Below are 23,068 nucleotides of genomic sequence, written 5' to 3' on the forward strand. Positions count from 1 at the left end.
TGCACAGCTACTAGAGAATTAGCCCCCACTGTCCACATCTAGAGAAAAAGCCCGCACAGCAACAAACACACAGCACAGCCAAAAATAAATTTAAAAAAAATTTTAACTACTTTTTAAAGTAGTTTAAAAATAAACTAAATTTTATTTAAAATTTTATTTAAATTTTATCTTAAAATAAACTAAATTTTTAAAATACTGTATCTACATCACCAGATGGTCAACACCGAAATCAGACTGATTATATTCTTTGCAGCCAAAGATGGAGAAACTCTATACAGTCAGCAAAAACAAGACCAGGAGCTGACTGTGGCTCAGACCATGAACTCCTTATTACCAAATTCAGACTTAAATTGAAGAAAGTAGGGAAAACCACTAGACCATTCAGGTATGACCTAAATCAAATCCCTTATGATTATACAGTGGAAGTGAGAAATACATTTAAAGGCCTAGATCTGATAGATAGAGTGCCTGATGAACTATGGAATGAGGTTTGTGACACTGTACAGGAGACAGGGATCAAGACCATCCTCATGGAAAAGAAATGTAAAAAAGCAAAATGGCTGTCTGGGGAGGCCTTACAAATAGCCATGAAAAGAAGAGAAGCGAAAAGCAAAGGAGAAAAGGAAAGATATAAACATCTGAATGCAGAGTTCCAAAGAATAGCAAGAAGAGATAAGAAAGCCTTCCTCAGCGATCAATGCAAAGAAATAGAGGAAAACAACAGAACGGGAAAGACTAGGGATCTCTTCAAGAAAATCAGAGATACCAAAGGAACATTTCATGCAAAGATGGGCTTGATAAAGGACAGAAACGGTATGGTCCTAACAGAAGCAGAAGATATTAAGAAGAGATGGCAAGAACACAGAAGAACTGTACAAAAAAGATCTTCACAATCCAGATAATCACGATGGTGTGATCACTGACTTAGAGGCACACATCCTGGAATGTGAAGTCAAGTGGGCCTTAGAAAGCATCACTACGAACAAAGCTAGTGGAGGTGATGGAATTCCAGTTGAGCTATTCCAAATCCTGAAAGATGATACTGTGAAAGTGCTGCACTCAGTATGCCAGCAAATTTGGAAAACTCAGCAGTGGCCACAGGACTAGAAAAGGTCAGTTTTCATTCCAATCCCAAAGAAAGGCAATGCCAAAGAATGTTCAAACTACCGCACAATTGCACTCATCTCACACGCTAGTAAAGTAATGCTCAAAATTCTCCAAGCCAGGCTTCAGCAATATGTGAACCATGAACTTCCTGATGTTCAAGCTGGTTTTAGAAAAGGCAGAGGAACCAGAGACCAAATTGCCAACATCCTCTGGATCATGGAAAAAGCAAGAGAGTTCCAGAAAAGCATCTATTTCTGTTTTATTGACTATGCCAAAGCCTTTGTGTAGATCACAATAAACTGTGGAAAATTCTGAAAGAGATGGGAATACCAGACCACCTGATCTGCTTCTTGAGAAATTTGTATGCAGGTCAGGAAGCAACAGTTAGAACTGGATATGGAACAACAGACTGGTTCCAAATAGGAAAAGGAGTTCGTCAAGCTGTATATTGTCACTCTGTTTATTTAACTTATATGCAGAGTACATCATGAGAAACGCTGGACTGGAAGAAACACAAGCTGGAATCAAGATTGCCGGGAGAAATCTCAATAACCTCAGATATGCAGATGACACCACCCTTATGGCAGAAAGTGAAGAGGAACTAAAAAGCCTCTTGATGAAAGTGAAAGAGGAGAGTGAAAAAGTTGGCTTAAAGCTCAACATTCAGAAAACTAAGATCACGGCATCCGATCCCATCACTTCATGGGAAATAGATGGGGAAACAGTGGACACAGTGTCAGACTTTAATTTTCTGGGCTCCAAAATCACTACAGATGGTGACTGCAGCCATGAAATTAAAAGGTGCTTACTCCTTGGAAGGAAAGTTATGACCAACCTAGATAGCATATTGAAAAGTAGAGACATTACTTTGCCAACAAAGGTTCGTCTAGTAAAGGCTATGGTTTTTCCTGTGGTCATGTATGGATGTAAGAGTTGGACTGTGAAGAAGGCTGAGCGCCAAAGAATTGATGCTTTTGAACTGTGGTGTTGGAGAAGACTCTTGAGAGTCCCTTGGACTGCAAGGAGATCCAACCAGTCCATTCTGAAGGAGATCAGCCCTGGGATTTCTTTGGAAGGACTGATGCTAAAGCTGAAACTCCAGTACTTTGGCCACCTCATGCGAAGAGTTGACTCATTGGGAAAGACTCTGATGCTGGGAGGGATTGGGGGCAAGAGGAGAAGGGGACGACAGAGGATGAGATGGCTGGATGGCATCACTGACTCGATGGACGTGAGTCTAAGTGAACTCTGGGAGATGGTGATGGACAGGGGGGCCTGGCATGCTGTGATTCATGGGGTCGCAAAGAGTCGGACACAACGGAGCAACTGATCTGATCTGATCTAAATTCTAATATTTAATTCTTTAATTATAAAAGTAATAGCAAAATGTAAATGATTTTTAAAGCAATAGCCCTATTAAAACAACTCAACTTACTTCAGCTACTTGTGATTTGAGGGACTTGGATTCATCTTCTAGGGACTGGATCCTTTTTGAAATCTCTGACATCTAAAAAGACAGTATCAATCAACAAGTATTTACTGAACTCCTCCAGTTTTCAAGATGCCATTTCTATCAAGTATATTATTAACCTAACACTTTTGCTCCAAAAGTGAGGATTCAGATTAAGAAAACTTCACAGCTATATGCTTAAAGGGATTTTATATAAAAGTCATATAACAGTATTTCAACTCATCTTTAATATTTCTTAACATTTAAGTTATATATAAGAAGGCTACTAGCATTATATCTTACTAAATAATCTCACACACATTAAGATCATCTTTAAGATAGATTTTAAAATAAAGACAAAAAAAAGGGAAGTTTAAGTTCCTAAAACACTTGCAGAGTAATAAAAAACCAAAACCACTATATATGTGATTATTCAACTTAAATGATTTATGTGAGCTATTCCATAGTGCAAATAGAAAATTTCTATAAGAATATGCTAGAAATGCAACATATAATGTTAACTCTAACAAATGAAAAGAGCTAGAGGATCCAGAAAATTTTATTCTCCACTTTATAGTCTTCTGTATTCTTTTGACTTTTTTTTTTTTACAGTGCATGTAATACTTTAACCGATATCATATAATTTTTTTTAACTCAATAACGTTCTTTTTCCTACAGTCTCCTCAAACACAAAAGTCCTACCAATTCATCTTGCTTCGAATGTTTAGATTTCTCTTCCTTTAACTCTTTTTCTAGAATGAGTATTTCATCCTCAAGTTCAGATTTGGACTCAGTCAGCTTTTCATAGAATGCCTGAAAGAGGAAGAAAACTTTATAAGACAGTCATAGGAATATTTGGTGAAGATAAATCAGATGAATGTAATCAAATACACACACTATAAGTTAAATAAATCTAGTTTATATATTTGTTCATTTTTATAACACTGAAATCACAGAAATACTAGCAGGTGTTAGCAAACTTTTTCTAGAAAGAGACAGTAAATATTTTAGGCTTGAAAGCCATGCAGTTTCTGTTCCAGCTAAAGTCACATACATACGTAGTGAGAAAGCAGAGACAACACATAAATGAATGAGCATGGCTATGTTTCAATAAGATTTTATTTACAACAACCAGTGAAGAGCTCAGAGCCTAGTTTGCCAACTTCTGCTCTAAAACATTATAAAACAAGCATGAGAAAAAGTCCAATTTCATATAATTCAATACATAAAATCAAAAATAAACTCAAAAGACAATCAAGATAATATTCTACACTGAATTAAAACATATTTTCTGTGGCCTTTTTAATTTAAAATGATTAGTTACTGGATTATCCAATTGGAATTTAAATACTGTAATAAACATACCTCTGATATTTGTGATCCTTCAACAAACTTGTTAAAAGAAAAATAAACCAAAAGAATCAAAGAACTTAATGCAGGCCAAAATAAATGTAAAACAAGTACATATTATATCATACTGGTTAAAAAGCATATTATATATATTCATATATATATATATATATATAGTAAAAAAATATATATGCATATATTTTCCCAAATTTGACTACCTGATTATATGAGTTCTCTTACTTGAATCAAAATTACCCTGATATTTGGATTTTATCTACAGATTCAAAGAGCAATTTTTGTAACTGTACCACATTATAGTTTATATTCAACTATGTTTACCAATCTTGAAAATAAACACTGTATGTTTCAAAAAACTACTAAAATTAGAGAAAAACTTCCAAAATATTCATTTTAAAGTAAAAACTCAATGCCTAAGAATAAATTGGTGGCTTTATTTTATCCACAATGTTGCAAAGAGTAAATATATTTGCTATTCAGTTTTTGTTCTTCTGTCAGCATGTTAAATTCCTTGTGAAATTCTATTTTTCAATCTAATAAATTACAAATAAAATAAATAAATAAAATATAATAATTTCAACACGTTTTTGAGAATATTAATAGGTAACATAAAGAAAAAAAGGTTAAGAATTCAATTTTATTTGGAATTCAATTTATGACTTCCTTTGGACTCTACTAGGAAATTCTGATCCATATGCTTTGATGATTTATAGACATCAGTGATGGAGAACGCCAAGCTAACTGAACACGTATACCGAAGGTACAAAGTCCATCATTTTCTATTTTAATATTAGTATGCTTTTTACAACACTTCCATCTCTAAACAGTAGCATGACACTCCTATTACAAACCCTTATCTGTCATACCTTAGCTAAACGACAGATTATCACACTTTCCTTCCTTATTATTAGCCAAATCAAACCTGGCTCAGGAGACCCAACTCTGTATTTCTTCCAAACTGCACATTCAGTGGCATCATGTTGGTACCTTGAAATTGGTCATGGTAGGAGTATTTACACAACAGAACTCAGCAGGTGTTACAAATAAAGGCTCCTACTTTTCAGATACCAGCACATCACTGTGTGTAACATTCTAGTCAGCTCCTAACCCTTTGATGGGGTAAAGGCAAGAACTGCCTCAATTTACATAATTATTATTTCAAACTATTCCTAAATTTATGAAAGTGAATTCTATTTTTCCTTCCTGGAGCAAACTGAGACAAAAAAAAGAATGATTATCTTAATACATTTCCCAGAAATGAAGAATTAAGAGCATCTACATAACTCTAGATGACAGTGAACCGAATATGCTTCACTCAAAACAAATCATCAACAAAGGCTCAAAATTTTACAACACCTTATGCTACTTACTAACATTCTATTTCCTATATTTAACTTAAATTTCTTTAAGTTTTAATATCCAAGAAATGTGAGTTTTGAGAAGCTACATGACTTTTAAAGTTTATGTCACTTAGTAAGAACCTTCCCTTTAACTTCTATAAGTATCTATTTGTTCTTACCTCCAAACTTTGTGCTTCTGTTGACTCCTTCTCATAGCTGGCATCCTTTAAAGATGACTCTAAGCTTTCATACTGAAAGAAAGCAACACTGTAAGTAAAAGTACTATAAATTTTATTCCAAACTATACCTGCCCTTTGACCCACCAATTCCATGAAAAGCAACAGTAAAACCACACTGCAGAAAGACAGCACCATCCACAGCTTCAAATTTACCACGATAATTTTTATTATACTATTATTGATACTCAACATGGAAAAATCTGGCATTCAAGAAAACAAGATCTGAGTGAGAATGAAGGAAAAAAATGAACAAGGGAAAAAGACAATCTTAGAGGGTTCAAGTAACAGAGTTCTCCTTCAGACAACAAAATAAGTAAGCTTAATATATAAGAGGAACTAAAAGACAATCATTGAGCCAAAGAAAAAAAACTACAAAAAGAGCCACACAACCTTTAGAACCAAAAAAGGCAACAGATGAAATTAAGAAGGTTTAAAAGGTGATTGGGCATAGGTGACCAAGAAGGCAATGGCACCCCCCTCCAGTACTCTTGCCTGGAAAATCCCATGGACGGAGGAGCCTGGTAGGATGCAGTCCATGGGGTCGCTAAGAGTCAGACACGACTGAGCGACTTCACCTTCACTTTTCACTTTCCTCCATTGGAGAAGGAAATGGCAACCCACTCCAGTGTTCTTGCCTGGAGAATCCCAGGGACAGGGGAGCCTGGTGGGCTGCAGTCTATGGGGTCGCACAGAGTTGGACATGACTGAAGCGACTTAGCACCAGCAGGCATAGGTGAAGACAATCAGTAAGATGGAAGCTAGATCAGAAGAAAATATCCAGACTGAAGTGTGAACAAAAAGATAAGAAATCCAGAAAAGAACATAAGAGATATGTGGGATATAGTAAAAAGCTAAAATACAAGTATCTGGAATCCCAGCAAGAGAAGAAAAAAGAGAAAAACAGTATTTGAAAAAGTTATGATCAAGAGAATTCCAAAACAAATAAGACATTAAGCCACAGATTCTGGAACATCATGAAGCCCAGGGATGAATAACAGAAGACACCACATCCATACAGCTAGTAACACTGCTGAAAATCAAAGATAAAGAGAAAATCATAAAAATAGGCACATAGTTTCTTATAAATTATACACTTACTGCCATATGACCCACCAATTCTAAGATATTTACAGAAGAGAAATAAAAACATATACCCACAGACAAAAAAAGGTAGAATGATCATAGCAACTTTATTCATAATAACCAAAAGATGGAAATAACCACATTCAGAGGTAAACGGATAAAAGAAAATGTGGTATGTTGATATAATGAAAATGTACTTTCAAGTTAAAACAAAAAACTACTATATGCAACATAGTGAATCTCAAAAATACAATGCTACCTGAAAAAAGCCAGACACAAAAAAGTACGATTTCATTTACAGAAACTCTAAAATAGACAAAAACTAATTTATGGAGATAGAAATATAAACAGTGGTTGCTGGCCGGGCTATGGGGCTGAATGAAAATGAGGACAAGGGAAATGCAAAGGTGACAGAAATGTTTTATGTATTAACGAGGAAGGTAGATTCCTGGGTGAATACACCTGTGAAAATAGAGAGAACTGCGTATTTAAGAATGTCCATTTAACTATTGAAAACTACACTTCAGGTTTTTAAATTGAAAGAGAAAAATAATTCAAAAAAAGACATAACACCAAATTTCAATAAAACTTATAGCTGACTTCGACCCACAAACAACATGCCAAGAAAAAAAGTAAAATGAGGTGTCCCCAAAGTGCTTACAGAAAACAACTGCCAACTCAGACTTCTATAAAGAACATCATACAAAACAGAAATAAAGACATGGTCAGACAAAAACTAAGAGTTATCGACACTATGTTACAGAAAAAAAACACGAGGTCCTTCTATTCTTTAAGAGGAAAAAAATCACCTCAGATGGAAGATGGAAAGGAAGGGAAGAATGAAAAGTAATGGAAAGAATAAATGTGTGGATGAATCCAAATGAATCTTGACTGTCTCAAAGAATAATAAAATTATTTGGAGGTTTATATAAATATAAAGGCAAAATATAATGCAAAAGGCAAAATATAATAGATAAAAGGGGGCAAGTGGAATTAGAGCATTCTAAGATCTTTGCACTATTCATTAAGCAGTATTATAATAGCACAAATTTATATTAGAACTCAATAATTTAAAAATATACACTACAATCTCAAAGGTAACCATTAAAAAAAAAAAAATCCGTAACTAACAAACCCACTGATGTAGAAAATATTCAATTAGTTAAAAACTGTTTCAATCCAAAAATAAAAAAATAGAAGAGAAAAAGGCATGTGGGACAGATGGGTCAAACAGGAAAATAGTTAAGATGGTAGATTTGACCCCTAATAAATTAGAAATTGTATTAAATGCAAATGAACTAAATAGTCTAATTAAATAAAAAGATTTTTTAGACTGATTAAAAAAAGAAAAACCTACCTGTATGATGTTCAAATCACTAAGCTATGAGGAAAATGTACATTAAACCTCACTGAACACCACTATAAATCAACCATACTTCAGTAAAATTTAAAAAAATGAACACCTCATTGAGACAACACTTCACATTTGTTAGGATGGCTATAATCAAAAAGACATAATAACAAGTGTTGGGAAAGATGTGGAGAAAATGGGACACTCACAAGCTGCTGGCGGAAATATAAACTAGCACAGCCGCTGTGAAACACAATATGGCAGTTCTTCAAAAAGTTAAATATAGATCCAACAATTCTACTCGTAGGTATACACCCAAAATAATTAAAAACGTATATTCACACAAAAATGTGTACAAGAATGTCCATAGCAGCATCATTTATAACAGCCAAAAAGTACAATAACCCAAATGACCATCAATTGAAAAATGGATATGTCAACTGTAGTAAGGAATATTATTTGGCAAAAAAAGATATATATAGTATTGATATTTGCTACAACATGGATGAGTTTTGAAAACATTATGCTAGGTTTAAAATGCTAGTCACAACAAAGCACATGTTATATATATCATTCTATTTACGTGAAATGGAATCCAGAGTGGGCAAGTTCATAGAAATAGAAAGTGGGTAAGTTGTCTAGGGCTTGGGAATAGGGGAGATTGGGTGAAGGGTGACAGCTAAGATGTGCAGGGCTCCTTTAGGGTGTACAAAGTATGTTCAAAAACATTTTGTTTTTGTATTTTGTTTTGTTTAGTAAATAAACTAAAAGTATACTAAATATACTAAAGTATACTAAAATATACTAATTATATAAATATTCACTTGTATAATTTAAATGGGTGAACAGTATAGTATATGAATTATATCCCAACAGAGCTGTTTAAAAAACTACTATAATAGTTTCAAAACCCTCAGATACCAGGGAATAAATAAATCTAAGAAAACATGTGCAAGACCTCAACACAAAAATGTATAAACAACACTGAGAATTTTAAAAAGACATAATTAGAGGGATATACCATGGTCCATCGATAAATACTCAACATTGTAAAAATGTAAATTTTTTCCAAATTAATCTATATAGTCAATGTAATCCCAAATTCCCAGCAGGCTATGTGCATGTGTGCATGTGTAAACTGATGAAGTGATTGAAAATTTATATGAAAAGACACAATCTTGAAAAACAAGTCTGGCGATTTACACTGTCAGATACCAAGACGAGCTAGGTAGCTTTTAAAAAGCATGGTATTGGTGCAAAGATATATACATATATGCTGCCGCTGCTGCTAAGTCGCTTCAGTCGTGTCTGACTCTGTGCGACCCCATAGACGGCAGCCCACCAGGCTCCCCCGTCCCTGGGACTCTCCAGACAAGAATACCGGAGTGGGTTGCCATTTCCTTCTCCAATGCATGAAAGCGAAAAGTGAAAGTGAAGTCACTCAGTTGTGTCCGACTCCTAGCGACCCCATGGACTGCAGCCTACCAGGCTCCTCCGTCCACGGGATTTTCCAGGCAAGAGGACTGGAGTGAAGTGCCATTGCCTTCTCCAATATACATATGTGTGTATATATATAAAATAGACCAAAAGAACAGAAAATATTATAAAAACAGACTCAGATATACACAGTCACAAGATTTAAGACAACACTACAGAACAAAGGGGAAAGATGGCCTTTTAATAAATGGTACTGGTAAATTCAGCAGCCATATGAAAAACATAAAATACTAACCACCAAATCATACATCACAGACTGAATTCTAGATTAATTTGCAGCTGAACTGCGTTTCCCCTCAATATGTTTGTTGAAGCTGCAATACCTCAAAATGTGACTGTTTGGAGACAGGCCTTTCAAAGGCCATAAGTTAAAATGAGCCCATTGGATTAAGATAGGCTCTAATCCAATCTGACTGGTACCCTTACAAGAGAAGGAAATTTGGACACAGAGAGACATCAGAAACACGCACCTGTACAGAGAAAAGACAATGTGAGAACAGACTAAGAGGCTGGCCGGTTATGTCAAAAAGACAGGCCTTAGCACAAACCAAACCAGTCCTCACCTTGATCCTGGACTTCTAACCTCCAAAACTCTGAAAAATTTAATTTCTATGTAAATCATCCAGCCTGAGGTATTGTGTTGTAACAGTCCTATCAAACTAATAAAAAGACTAAATAAGAAAAGTAAAAAAAATAAAGTTTCTAAAAGATAACACAGATGAATATCTTCATATTCTTGAGTAGACCAAAAAAAAAAAATTTTTTTAAATAGGAAACAAACAGCAGTCATCATAAAGAAAAGATTGACAAATTAAACTGTTACAAATAAGAACTTCTGCTTACCAAGATACCACTTGAAATATAAAGGCAAACCAAGATATTTGTAATACATGTATCTGACAAAGGACTTGTATCCAAAATATAGGAAAAATATATATATCAAAAGGAAAAAGATAACCAAAGATTTTCAAAAGATAAAAGATAATTTTCAAAATGTGAAAAAAAATTAACTAGGCAACATGAAACAAAAAGGATAATTCCAAATGGCCAATAAAACATCAAAGGGTGCTCAACCTCATCGGTCAGGGAAACAAAACCCGAAATCATAATGAGACATCACTATGCACCGACCACAATGGTTACAATTTAGACTGGTAATACGAAAGCAACTGAACTCTCATACTTTGCAAACAAAGCATTAATAATCTTAAACTTACACAGAAAACCTGCACTGAAAAGTAAGGATCCTAGAGGATCCTAACATGAATGTCCACATTTTCAAAAATGTCTTACCTCCTTTTGAACAATGCTAAATTTTTCAAGCAGTTTACATTTTTCTTCAATCAGTGTAGAAAGTTCTATAGCAAGCTTTTTCTCTCTCCCTAAAAAAGAGTTAATGTTATCATGTTTTTAAGCTTATTTAATTACAAACAACGATGTGAACTAAAATAGAAAAAAAGAGCTTACCCACATAAAGCCGGCTTCTAACCTGAAACAAATTTTTAACAAAAATTACATTAAAACAAACATACATTCAGGCAAATATAACTTATTTAACTGCTATTGACAACTTAAAGTGTTTCTTATTACCTTTAGTATAAACATAAGCTAGCCAAAAAGTGTTGTATTTCCATTGAGAAAATAATACTACATATTAAAGTCCCCCCATTGAAGATTCACATTATTTATTAGCATAATAAAGGCTCTGAAATAACTCTACCTTAAAAATACCTGTTTCATTTCATTTAGCCCACTGCTCCTCAAACATATTTGACCCCAAAACAAACTACTTAAAGAAGCCCCTATCATCTCCCTTAGTACTAATATCTAAAATAACACAATTTGAAAAATGTTACCATGGGGCCATGGATCTGCTGACTATAAAGTAAAAAAACTTTTTTCTTCTTTAACCTTTCAAACAATGAAGGGAAAATTTCAATTTATAAAGGGGTCAGGCTTAGGACTAAAAAACAATGGGGACATGCCTGCTCCCCCTTCACTCCCCAAATGGGCCACAAGGGCCAGAATAAATAAGTGCTGCTGCTGCTCCTAAGTCGCTTCAGTCGTGTCCGACTCTGTGCGACCCCATACATGGCAGCCCGCCAGGCTCCCCCGCCCTGGGATTCTCCAGACAAGAATACTGGAGTGGGTTGCCACTTCAGTACTGAGAAAAAAAAGCAGTTGGGACTTAGATAATCTACACAAGATATACAGGAATAAAATTAAATGAAACAAGATTTAAAAGTCAAGGTACAGTATAATTAGATAAGGAACAACTAGTGAACTGAAACAGATTCAGAAACTATCTCAAAAAGTAACAGGAGGAGGAGGAGGCGGCAGCAACGAATCTCTTATAAATGGTGCCGAAGCAGGACCCGAAGCCTAAATTCCAAGAGGTGAGAGAGTGTTGTGCTTTCATGGGCTTCTTCTTTATGAAGCAAAATGTGTAAAAGTTGCCATAAAGGATAAACAAGTAAAATATACATTACAGTGGTTGGAATAAAAATTGGGGTGAATGGGTTCCAGAAAGCAGAGTACTCAAGTACGTGGATACCAATCTGCAGAAACGAGAACTTCATAAAAGCCAATCAGAAGCAGTATGCAGAGGGAAGATGCGAGGGGCTGCCCCTGGAAAGAAGACTGCTGGGCTGCAGCAGAAAAACGCTGAAGTGAAAACAAAAAAGAACAAACAGAAGACACCTGGAATTGGAGATGGTGGCAGCATTGGTGAGACACCTCAGCCTCCCTGCAAGAAAAGGACTTGAGTAGATCCTACTGTTGAAAACCAGGAAACATTCATGAGCAGAGCTGAAGTTAAAGATTCCTGAAGAACTGGAACCATGGCTTGTTGATGACTAGGACTTAATTACCCAGCAAAAACAGCTCTTTTATCTTCCTGCCAAAAAGAATGTGGATTCCATTCTAGAGGATTATGCAAATTATAAGAAATCTCGAGGAAACACAGATCACATAAGGAGTATGCAGTCAATGAGTTAGTGGCTGGGAAAAATGAGTACTTCAGTGTGATGCTGGGCATTCAACTGCTCTACAAATTTGAGAGGCCGCAGTAGGCTAAGAGGAGAAGGCAATGGCAACCCACTCCAGTACTCTTGCCTGGAGAATCCCATGGACGGAGGAGCCTGGTAGGCTGCAGTCCATGGGGTCACTAGGAGTCAGACATGACTGAGCGACTTCACTTTCACTTTTCACTTTCCTGCATTGGAGAAGGAAATGGCAACCCACTCCAGTGTCCTTGCCTGGAGAATCCCAGGGACAGGAGGAGCCTGGTGGGCTGCCGTCTATGGGGTCGCACAGAGTGGGACACGACTGAAGTGGCTTAGCAGCAGCAGCAGTAGCAGTATGCTGAGATCCTTGCGGACCACTCTGATGCACCCAGGTGTACAGAGGGCCACATCTCCTGAGACTGTAAGAACTGGAGCAATGTTGGCCTATACACCTCTGAAAGAGAAGAGCCTTGCTTTATTACTGAATTATCTTCACAATTTCCTAAAATACCTGGCAAAGAACTCTGCAATTTTGTTCAGTGCCAGCGATTATGAAGTGGCTCCCCCGAGTACCATCGGAAAGCCGTGTGAGGCACATGCACCCACCCACATTTGATCTCTATAAACACCTTTTTGTTTCTTAGTCCTTCTCTTGTACAAACAATGTGCTTTGGAAATGTTCGTGTATAACAAAATTGATGTTTGTTTTCTGTTTGATTTTAAACAGAGAAAAGAAAAGGAGTTACAGCTCCTTTTTTCTTTCCTTTTTTTCATTTCAAAGTTGCTGCCAGTATATTCAGTGATGGACAACAGAGAGACATACTGTAGAGTGTTTTATTGCTTAGCTGACAAAGCTGCTTTTGAACACTGGTGGTTTTTATTCCTTTGACACTATGCACTTTTATAATATGTGTTAATGCTATATGACACAATGCTCTGATTCCTAGTGCCAAAGGCTCAATTCAGTGTATATAACTGAAAACATTCATCCATTTGTACTCCCCTTTTTTTTAATGGTGCTTAAAGAGCCCATCCTTTGTGAGTAATCCATCCATATTGTTCTTTAGGCATTTTATCTTTGCCCAATTGCTGAAGAACGGTGGCTTGTTTCATGGTTTTTGTATTTGTGTCTAATGCACCTTTTAACATGATAGACTCAATGTATTGTGTAGCTACAATTTTCTGGAAAAGTTAATCTTTTAGAAATTGTTTTTCAGATCTTTAATAAATTTTTTCTTTAAATTTCAAAAAAAAAAGCAACAGTAAACCATTTTAAAAAAAGGAGAAAAAATCGTTAAAGAGATAGGGAAGTGAGAAGAGCCAACATCTTAAACAGCAATAGTCCCAAAGACAAAAAAAAAAAAAAAAAATGTAAAATGCAGAAAAAACTTCTCAGAATTAAAAAAATAAAAGATTTCATATTTAAATATTTAAGATAATTCGAGGAAGAAATAAGAAAACAGTCAAGCCTAAACAAATTGTATTGAAATAAGGATATCAAAAGCCTCTACAGAGAACAGATCACTTACAAATGAATAAGAATCACACTGACAAGAGACCTTTCAATAAGTAACATTAGATATAAAAAGACAAGGAAGTAAAGGATTTTAAAGTACTAACAGGATGAAACTTTAGACCCAGAATGCTGAAATCAAACAAACTGCTGTTCCAACATAAGGACTTAATTCAAACATTCTCAAGCATACAAAAGTTTTGCCATACAAAGACCAATACTAAACACAATATAGAAAGAAGTATCCAAATATGAGAAGAATTAAATCCAGGAGACCCTACAAGAGGTATGTCAATTATTGATGATCAAATATCTTGGTAATATTTATTGTTGTCTTCAGGGATGGAGAAGGGGTGGAGAAGAAAGTGAAAAAGAAAAGAGAAATATTTTTAGAACTAAAATTCTAGATTATACCAACATGAAAGTAGTTTGGAAAGTGAAAGAGACCAAGGGATGTGAGAGTATGCTAAATAAGGTTCTTGTCTTCTCACTAGGAAAATTTACTTTATGAATGCAGAAAGAACTGAAAAGAAATATATCAAAAGTGGAACAAATTAATAAAGTATGCTAGGAGAAAGTGGTCCAAATACATCAGTAATCAATAATCGTAACATGTAGATACAGTAAACTCAGTGAAAACACAGATTTTTGGATTAAATATTTTAAAAAATTCATACAGAACTGAATCACTTTGCTGTATGCCTGAAACTAACACGACATAGTAAATCAACTATACTCCAATAAAACAGAGAAATTTGTAGAGTACATACATTAAGTAAAAGACCACAGAAAGACCGGAAAATATAAGGATGGAAAAAGACACAATAAACATTACCAAAAAGAAAATTGGTCTAGCTGTATTAACATCAGATAAGAAACTTTAAGACAAAAGCATCAGTAGAGTTATAGAGGGTCACTAAATATTGACTAAACAGTTAACCCACCAAGAAGAGATATAGCAATTCTAAACATATATCCACCTAACACAATATTCTCAAAATATGTAAAGAAAGAATTGAAAAAACTATAGAAAGTAACTGATAAATCCATCATGACAGTGGAATTCAGCCAACTTCTCTCTATTCTTGATAGATGAAGGAAACAACAACAAAAAGAGCAAGAATATGTGATACATGAACACTACAAATTAGCAAGTTAGCAAGACTGACCTAATAATGGATGGATATGGAATGATACACATGTGTTTGTTTTCAATAATACTCAGTGGAATAGGAAAAAGAGCACAGAAAAGGTCTATGTCCATGTGGCACTCTCATACGTAGCATGGCAGACAAATGGGAAAAGGAAAGACTATTCAATAAACAAAGCTGGGAAAAGGTTATTTGGCGGGTAGGGTGAGGAGGATGGGGAATTATAGACTCACTACCCTACACCAACCAGAAAATTAACTCAAAATGGATCAAGCTCTTCTGTGCTAAATGGAAATTGCTTTCATTAAGAATTTCTACTCATCAGAAAACATCTTAAGAACAATGAAAAGATGTTTCATACTGGGACATCTGTAATAGACATAATCAACAAGGATATCATCAAGAATACATAAGGAGGGGTTGGGAAGAAGGCTCAAGAGGGAGGAGATATATGTATACTTATAGCTGATTCATTTTGCTATACAGCAGAAACCAACACAGCAGTGTAAAGCAATCAAACCCCAATTTAAAAAAATTTTTTAAAGAATACATAAGAAATTCCTACAAATAAAAAGGAAAAGAACAAACTACTCAAAAGAAAAAGGAGCATAAGACATAAACAAAATATTTCCCTGAAGAACAAATACATATGGCCAGTAAATAAAGTTTCCAATCTCCTTAGTGATCAAAGAATACATCAGAACCATGGTAAGATACCGTTCAAATGGCAAAAATAAAGAATTTCAACAATAATAACTGTTGGAGAGGACAGAGATCAAATGGATATCCGGGACCTCTTATATATTGCTGTTGGGAGTATAAACTGGTACAGACATCTGGAAAAGAATTTAGCATTACCTTTTAAAAGTAGAACCTCCAGCATGCTAAACCAAGTAAATCTCAGACCCAGTATATTCCCAAGAGAAACTTACAAATACACAACAGGGGACAAGTATAAGAATTTACACAGCAGCATGATTTGTAATAGAAAACAGCTGGAAACAACTCAAAGGCCCAAGACCATAAAAAATATAAATTAACTGTAGTATATTCTCTTGATGTAGTATTAAAACAATCAAAACGAGCCAAAAATATGGATGAATCTTAGCAATATAGGATGGAGTAAAAAGGTTCTAAAACATGGTATTTGGCATGAAACTAAGCAAAATTACTATACTTTTGAAGGATATATGTATTTAATACATATGACCAAAAATAATTTTTTTTTGAGGCATTGGAATATCAATACAGGATCTTGAACAGGATTACCTCTACTTCAGGGAGGCAGGGGGATGAAATGAGGAGGATCATCTAAATGTAAGTGACAGTCAACATCTTTGATTCCAGGTGGGTGGTATATTCACAGATGTTTAGTAGACTATTAAAAATAAACACCACCCCAAATAATAAATAAGAAATAAAGGCAGGGTTTTAGTATTAGTATGGAATACTCGTGTAAAGGAATTTTTTTAAATTTCAGCACTTTAAAAAATTCCTACAGGGATTTCCCAAGCAGTCCAGTGGTTAAAACTCCATGCTTCCACTGCAGGGGGGCATAAGTTCTATCCCTGGCCAGGGAACTAAGATCCTGCATGCTGCATGGTGTGGCCGAAAAATGAAAGAAAAAAAAAATTCCTTAAAATCTATATTCAGTTTCTAGTAGCAACACATTAACACAACTAGCCCACAAAATGATTAACCTGTTTCCTTAAAACAAAAGATACGCTTCTCATATTACTTATTCAACATTAAGACTGAATGAACATTCTCTTAGTACACCTAGCATTGGTTACTTACCGACTGAAAACTTCTCCACAAAAACAAGAGAACAGCAAAAAATCCAACAATAGTTGCACATATCACCAATTCCCATGGAAAACCATACAAATTGGATTGTCTCATATCTTCAGGCAATGCTGCCACAGCCTTCAAGACAAAGAAAATTAACTTGTTAAAAAGTTTTGATTACAACACACCAGATCTGCAGCACCTTTATCATGGTGCTCCCAGCCCTACAACTATAATGAAAATGTTTGTTAAGTCACTCAGTCTACAGCATTTTTGTTACAGCAGCCCTGTCAGACTAAGACATAAACATAAGCACAAGTTTACATGTAAACACTACTAAAACCTGTTTCATAAAATGATCTGTTATTAACCACTATCACCAAGAGATGAAGGAAAACAGTAGGGCGAAATGTAATGATTTTTAAACCAGAATTCTACAGAGATGCCTGAAAGTGAGAGTAAGAGGAAAGAAGGCCAAAGAAAGAAGCTGAATCAGATGCTCTTATCCTGATTCAATCAGTTTAGGTTTTTTCCATAGAATATATTGGCTTCCGTATAAGATTTACCTGGGTGGGGGGGAATGGATCTGCTGCTTTATCAAAGTTTAAAAACTACTGATGAAACCATGGCTTTGGAATCTGAATCCCTCTACCATACCTCTATGGCTCCCTTCTCTTATCTGTAATGGGAATAATGCTGTTTAAACATGGAGGACAGGTGCTCAATAGAGGTAACTCTTCCTACTATTTGTCTTCCAAAGACCACGATACTGTAATCATGGCCTTTCCCCATTACTTCTTTCCCTAGCAAGTCTTCAGCACAAAACAGCTGAAGGCTTTTGCAGCTGCTTCTGTATTTTACCTTTCTCTGGGTCAATTCATCTTCACTGTCATCCAATGAGGTTATTTTTATTTTGTTACCAGGCCCCACATATTATTCAATCACATAAAAAGGTAAAAGGGGACTTCCCTAATGGTTGAATGGTGAGGAATCTGTCTGCCAATGCCGGGGTCACAGGTTCAATCCCTAGCCCTGGAAGACTCTACATGCCACGGGGCAACTAACCTCATTGCGCCACAACTACTGAGCCCAATCACCTAGAGGCCTTGCTCCACAAGAGGGGAAGCCACCACAGTGAGAAACCTGCGCACAATGGAGAGAAGCCCTGCTCACTGCAACTAGGGAAAGCCATGACACAGAAACGGAGACCCAGGGCAGTCAGAAGTAAACAGAACAAGGGAAAAGGTAGGGAAACAGTAGAAAAATATCCTTTAAGAACAACCTGAAGTTTGATCAGGTTTGAGTCTTTCCAGAGTTAAATCCAAAACCTCTATTGGCAAATCTTTCCTTTTTAGGCCATTTCTAGCTAGAAAAATACCATTTAATATCTATTCTCCTTTTTAAAATCTTTTTTATAACTCTGATCCATATATACTATTTACAGTTCATTAAGCTGTATTAAATAAACCTTATATCTTTTCTAAAAAAAAAAAAAAAAAATATCCCTTACCCTGATCTCTACCTCTGCCTTTCCCTACATTACCAGCTCACAGTATTGTGACGTCACTATACACAACTAATGACAATTTTTTTAAATTATTTCTGTTTCTGAGAAAAAGGAGTATTTGGACACACAATACTGGGAAGAAATGGATACGTGTTTATATATGGCCAAGCTCTTTCTCACTGTACACCTGGAAACTCTCATAATATTGTTTGTTAATCAGCTATACCTCGATACAAAGTAAAAACTTTTTTAAAAAATTTAAAAAGAAGATGTAGTGTATACACACACACACACACACACACACACACAATGGAATGTTATCCATTCATAAAAAAGAACAAAATTTTGCTATTTGCAATATGAGTAAATCTGGAAGGTATTAGCTTAGCGAAATCAGCGAGACAAAGACAGACACAGGACACTATCACTATATGCGGGATCTAAGAAATAAAACAAATGAATGCAACAAAACAGAAAGAGAATCACGGTTATAAAGAACAAATCTGTGGTTACTAGTAGGGACAGGGAAAGGGGAAAAGGCAAGACAAGGGGAGGCAGGTAAGAGGTACAAACTACTATGCATAAAGTAAATGACAAGCAGAAGATATTAAGGAGAGGTGGCAAGAATACACAGAAGAACTATACAAAAGAGATCTTCGTGAACCAGATAATCAGGATGGTGTGATCACTCACACTCACCTAGAGCCAGACATCCTGGAATGTGAAGTCAAGTGAGCCTAGGAAGCATCACTACAAACAAAGCTAGTGGAGGTGATGGAATTCCAGTTCAGCTAATTTCAAATCCTGAAAGATGATGATGTGAAAGTGCTGCACTCAATATGTCAGCAAATTTGGAAAACTCAGCAGTGGCCACAGGACTGGTAAAGGTTAGTTTTCATTCCAATCCCAAAGAAAGGCAATGCCAAAAAATGCTCAAACTACTGCACAATTGCACTCATCTCACACGCTAGTAAGTCAAGTGAAGTGAAAGTTGCTGAGTCGTGTCTGACTCTTTGCGACCCCATGGACAGTAGCCAACCAGGCTCCTCTGCCTATGGGATTTTCCAGGCAAGAATACTGGAGTGGGTTGCCATTTAAAGTAATGCTCAAAATTCTCCAAGCCAGGCTTCAGCAATAGATGAACCGTGAACTTCCAGATGTTCAAACTGGTTTGCAAAAGGAAGGGGAACCAGAGATCAACATCTGCTGGATCACTAAAAAGCAAGAGAGTTCCAGAAAAACATCTATTTCTGCTTTATTGACTGTGCCAAAGCCTTTGACTGTGTGGATCACAATAAACTGGAAAATTCTGAAAGAGATGGGAATACCAGACCACCTGACCTGCCTCTTGAGAAACCTGTATGCAGGTCAGGAAGCAACAGTTAACTGGACATGGAACAACAGACTGGTTCCAAATAGGAAAAGGAGTATGTCAAGGCTGTATATTGTCACCCTGCTTATTTAACTTATATGCAGAGAACATCATGAGAAACGCTGGGCTGGATGAAGCACAAGCTGGAATCAAGACTGCCAGAAGAAATATCAATAACCTCAGATATGCAGATGACACCACCCTTACGGCAGAAAGTAAAGAAGAACTAAAGAGCCTCTTGATGAAAGTGAAAGAGGAGAGTGAAAAAGTTGGCTTAAAGCTCAACATTCAGAAAACAAAGATCATGGCATCTGGTCCCATCACTCCATGGCAAATAGATGGGGAAACAGTAGAAACAGTGGCAGACTTTATTTTGGGGGGCTCCAAAATCACTGCAGATGGTGATTGCAGCCATGAAATTAGAAGATGCTTACTCCTTGGAAGGAAAGTTATGACCAACCTAGACAGCATATTCAAAAGCAGAGACATTACATTGTCAACAAAGGTCCGTCTAGTCAAGGCTATGGTTTTTCCAGTAGTCATGTATGGACGTGAGAGTTGGACTATAAAGAAAGCTGAACGCTGAAGAATTGATGCTTTTGAACTGTGGTGTTGGAGAAGACTCTTGAGAGTCCCTTGGACTGCAAGGAGATCCAACCAGTCCATCCTAAAGCAGATCAGTCCTGGGTGTTCACTGGAAGTACTGATGCTGAAACTGAAACGCCAATACTTTGGCCACCTGATGCGAAGAGCTGACTCATTGGAAAAGACCCTGATGCTGGGACAGATTGAGGGTAGGAGCAGAAGGGGACGACAGAGGATGACATGGTTGGATGGCATCACTGACTCAATGGACATGGGTTTGGGTGGACTTCAGGAGTTGGTGATGGACAGGGAGGCCTGGCATGCTGTGCTTCATGGGGTCGCAAAGAGTCAGATATGACTGAGTGACTGAACTCAACTGAACTGAAACTACAAGGATATACTGCACAGGGAATATAGCTAATATTTTATAACTTTAAGTGGAACATAATAGAAGTTCTGAATCACTATATTTTACACCTGAAACTAATATTATAAATGAACCTCATCTCAATAAAAAAATTTATGGTCAGTTGATTTTTAACAGCAGTACCAATACAAAATCAATGAGGAGAGAGGAGTATTTTCAACAAATGGTTTTGGGACTAGTGAATATCCACTTACAAACAAATGAAATGAAACCTATACTTTATATTACACATAAATATTAATTTAAAACACATCACAGACCTTAATGTAAGAGCTAAAACTCTTAGAAGGAAGCACTGATGTAAATCTTTGTGACCTTATTTTAAGCAATGGTTTCCTGGATATGACACCAAAAGCATATAGAACCAACGGGAAAAAAAGATAAACCAGATTACATCAAAGTTTAACATCAAACTTTGGTGTTTCAAAGGTCACCATCAAAAAAGTGAAAATATAATCCACAGAATGGGAGAAAACATTTGCCAGTCATGTACCTGATAAGGAAGGGTCTAATATTGTGAATGTATAAAGAACTCTTATGACTTCAACAGTAAAAAGATAAATAATCCAATGTCTTAAATGGTAAAAAAAAAAAAAAAAAACTGAATAGATATTTCTACAAAGAAGATAATGGTCAATAAGTATATGTGAGGTTGTTCAACATTATCGGTCATTCGGTTCAGTTCAGTTCAGTCGCTCAGTCGTGTCCGACTCTTTGCGACCCCATGAATCGCAGCACGCCAGGCCTCCCTGTCCATCACCAACTCCCAGAGTTCACTCAGACTCACGTCCATCGAGTCAGTGATGCCATCCAGCCATCTCATCCTCTGTCATCCCCTTCTCCTCCTGCCCCCAATCCCTCCCAGCATCAGAGTCTTTTCCAATGAGTCAGCTCTTCGAATGAGGTGGCCAAAGTACTGGAGTTTCAGCTTTAGCATCATTCCCTCCAAAGAAATCCCAGGGCTGATCTCCTTCAGAATGGACTGGTTAGATCTCCTTGCAGTCCAAGGGACTCTCAAGAGTCTTCTCCAACACCACAGTTCAAAAGCATCAATTCTTCGGTGCTCAGCCTTCTTCACAGTCCAACTCTCACATCCATACATGACCACAGGACAAACCACAGCCTTGACTAGACGGACCTTTGTTGGCAAAGTAATGTCTCTGCTTTTGAATATGCTATCTAGGTTGGTCATAACTTTCCTTCCAAGGAGTAAGCGTCTTTTAATTTCATGGCTGCAGTCACCATCTGCAGTGATTTTGGAGCCCCCAAAAAATAAAGTCTGACACTGTTTCCACTGTTTCCCCATCTATTTCCCATGAAGTGATAGGACCGGATGCCTCAAAACCACAAGGTACCACTTTACATTGTTGTTAGTTGCTAAGTCGTGTCCGACTCTTTTGTGACCCCATGGACTGTAGGACTGTGGCCCGCCAGGCTCCTCTGCCCATAGGACTTCCTGGACAAGAATACTAGAGTGGGTTGCCATTCCCTCCTCCAGGAGATCTTCCCAACCAAGGGATCAAACCCACAGCTTCTGCATTGCAGGCATATTCTTTACCACTGAGCCACCAGGGATGCCCACACTCATCATTAGGGTGGCTGTATAGGAAGGAAAAAAACATATTGGAGAGAATGTGTGAAATTCAACTCTCATAAACTGAGGGTAGGAATGCAAAATGGTACATCAATTGTGGAAAACAATTTGGCAGTTCTTCCAAAAGTTAAACATACAGTAAATATGACCCAGTAATTCCACTCCTAGGCATACACTCAAAAGAACTGAAAATATTCATTTAAAAAGCTTGTACATGAATGTCCACAGCAGCATAATTCATAACAGTCAAAAAGCACAAACTCAAATATCCATTAAACTATGAATGAACATTCAAAATGTTGTATGTCTAGTGCAACATGAATGAATTTTGAAATTGTGATAAGTAAATGAAGCCACACACAAAAGGCCACATACTATATGATTTAATTTACATGAAATGTCCAGAATAGACAAATTCATAGAGATATAAAGTAGATTAGGAGTGGCCAAGCTATGAAGTAGGGATTGATGATGAAGTAGCGATTGAACAAAGTAGGGAAAAACCACTAGACCATTCAGGTATGACCTAAATCAAATCCCTTACTATTATTATACAGTGGAAGTGACAAAGAATAAGAAGAGGTCGCAAGAATATACAGAAGAACTATACAAAAAAGATCTTCATGACCCAGATAATCATGATGGTGTGATCACTCACCTAGAGCCAGACATCCTAGAATGCGAAGTCAAG

At 36.4% G+C, this 23,068-nt stretch overlaps 1 protein-coding gene and 1 pseudogene across 39 annotated transcripts in view; one reads left to right on the forward strand and one right to left on the reverse strand.

Moving 5' to 3' along the window:
* Window positions 1–23,068, reverse strand: part of MIA2 (MIA SH3 domain ER export factor 2) — a 97,101-nt gene that overhangs the window by 41,639 nt on the left and 32,394 nt on the right. For 19 of the 39 annotated variants that reach the window (XM_086363401.1, XM_086363399.1, XM_086363409.1 and 16 more), the window contains 7 exons: window positions 16,902–17,030; window positions 10,903–10,924; window positions 10,729–10,817; window positions 5,445–5,516; window positions 3,923–3,949; window positions 3,260–3,370; window positions 2,543–2,614 (listed from right to left, as the gene is read on the reverse strand). In XM_086363401.1, coding sequence (XP_086219527.1) covers window positions 2,543–2,614; window positions 3,260–3,370; window positions 3,923–3,949; window positions 5,445–5,516; window positions 10,729–10,817; window positions 10,903–10,924; window positions 16,902–17,030 — 522 coding nt within the window. Of the gene's footprint in view, window positions 1–2,542; window positions 2,615–3,259; window positions 3,371–3,922; window positions 3,950–5,444; window positions 5,517–10,728; window positions 10,818–10,902; window positions 10,925–16,901; window positions 17,031–17,458; window positions 17,567–23,068 lie in introns of those variants that run through there. The other 20 variants (XM_086363402.1, XM_086363400.1, XM_086363432.1 and 17 more) reach the window with 2 other exon arrangements.
* On the forward strand, window positions 11,793–13,031 carry LOC147349210 (mortality factor 4-like protein 1; annotated as a pseudogene).

The sequence above is a fragment of the Bos grunniens genome, chromosome 21 (assembly GCF_055505025.1).
Source record: "Bos grunniens cultivar Pamir isolate PY7600 chromosome 21, Bosgru_T2T1.0, whole genome shotgun sequence".
Taxonomy (NCBI): domain Eukaryota; kingdom Metazoa; phylum Chordata; class Mammalia; order Artiodactyla; family Bovidae; genus Bos; species Bos grunniens.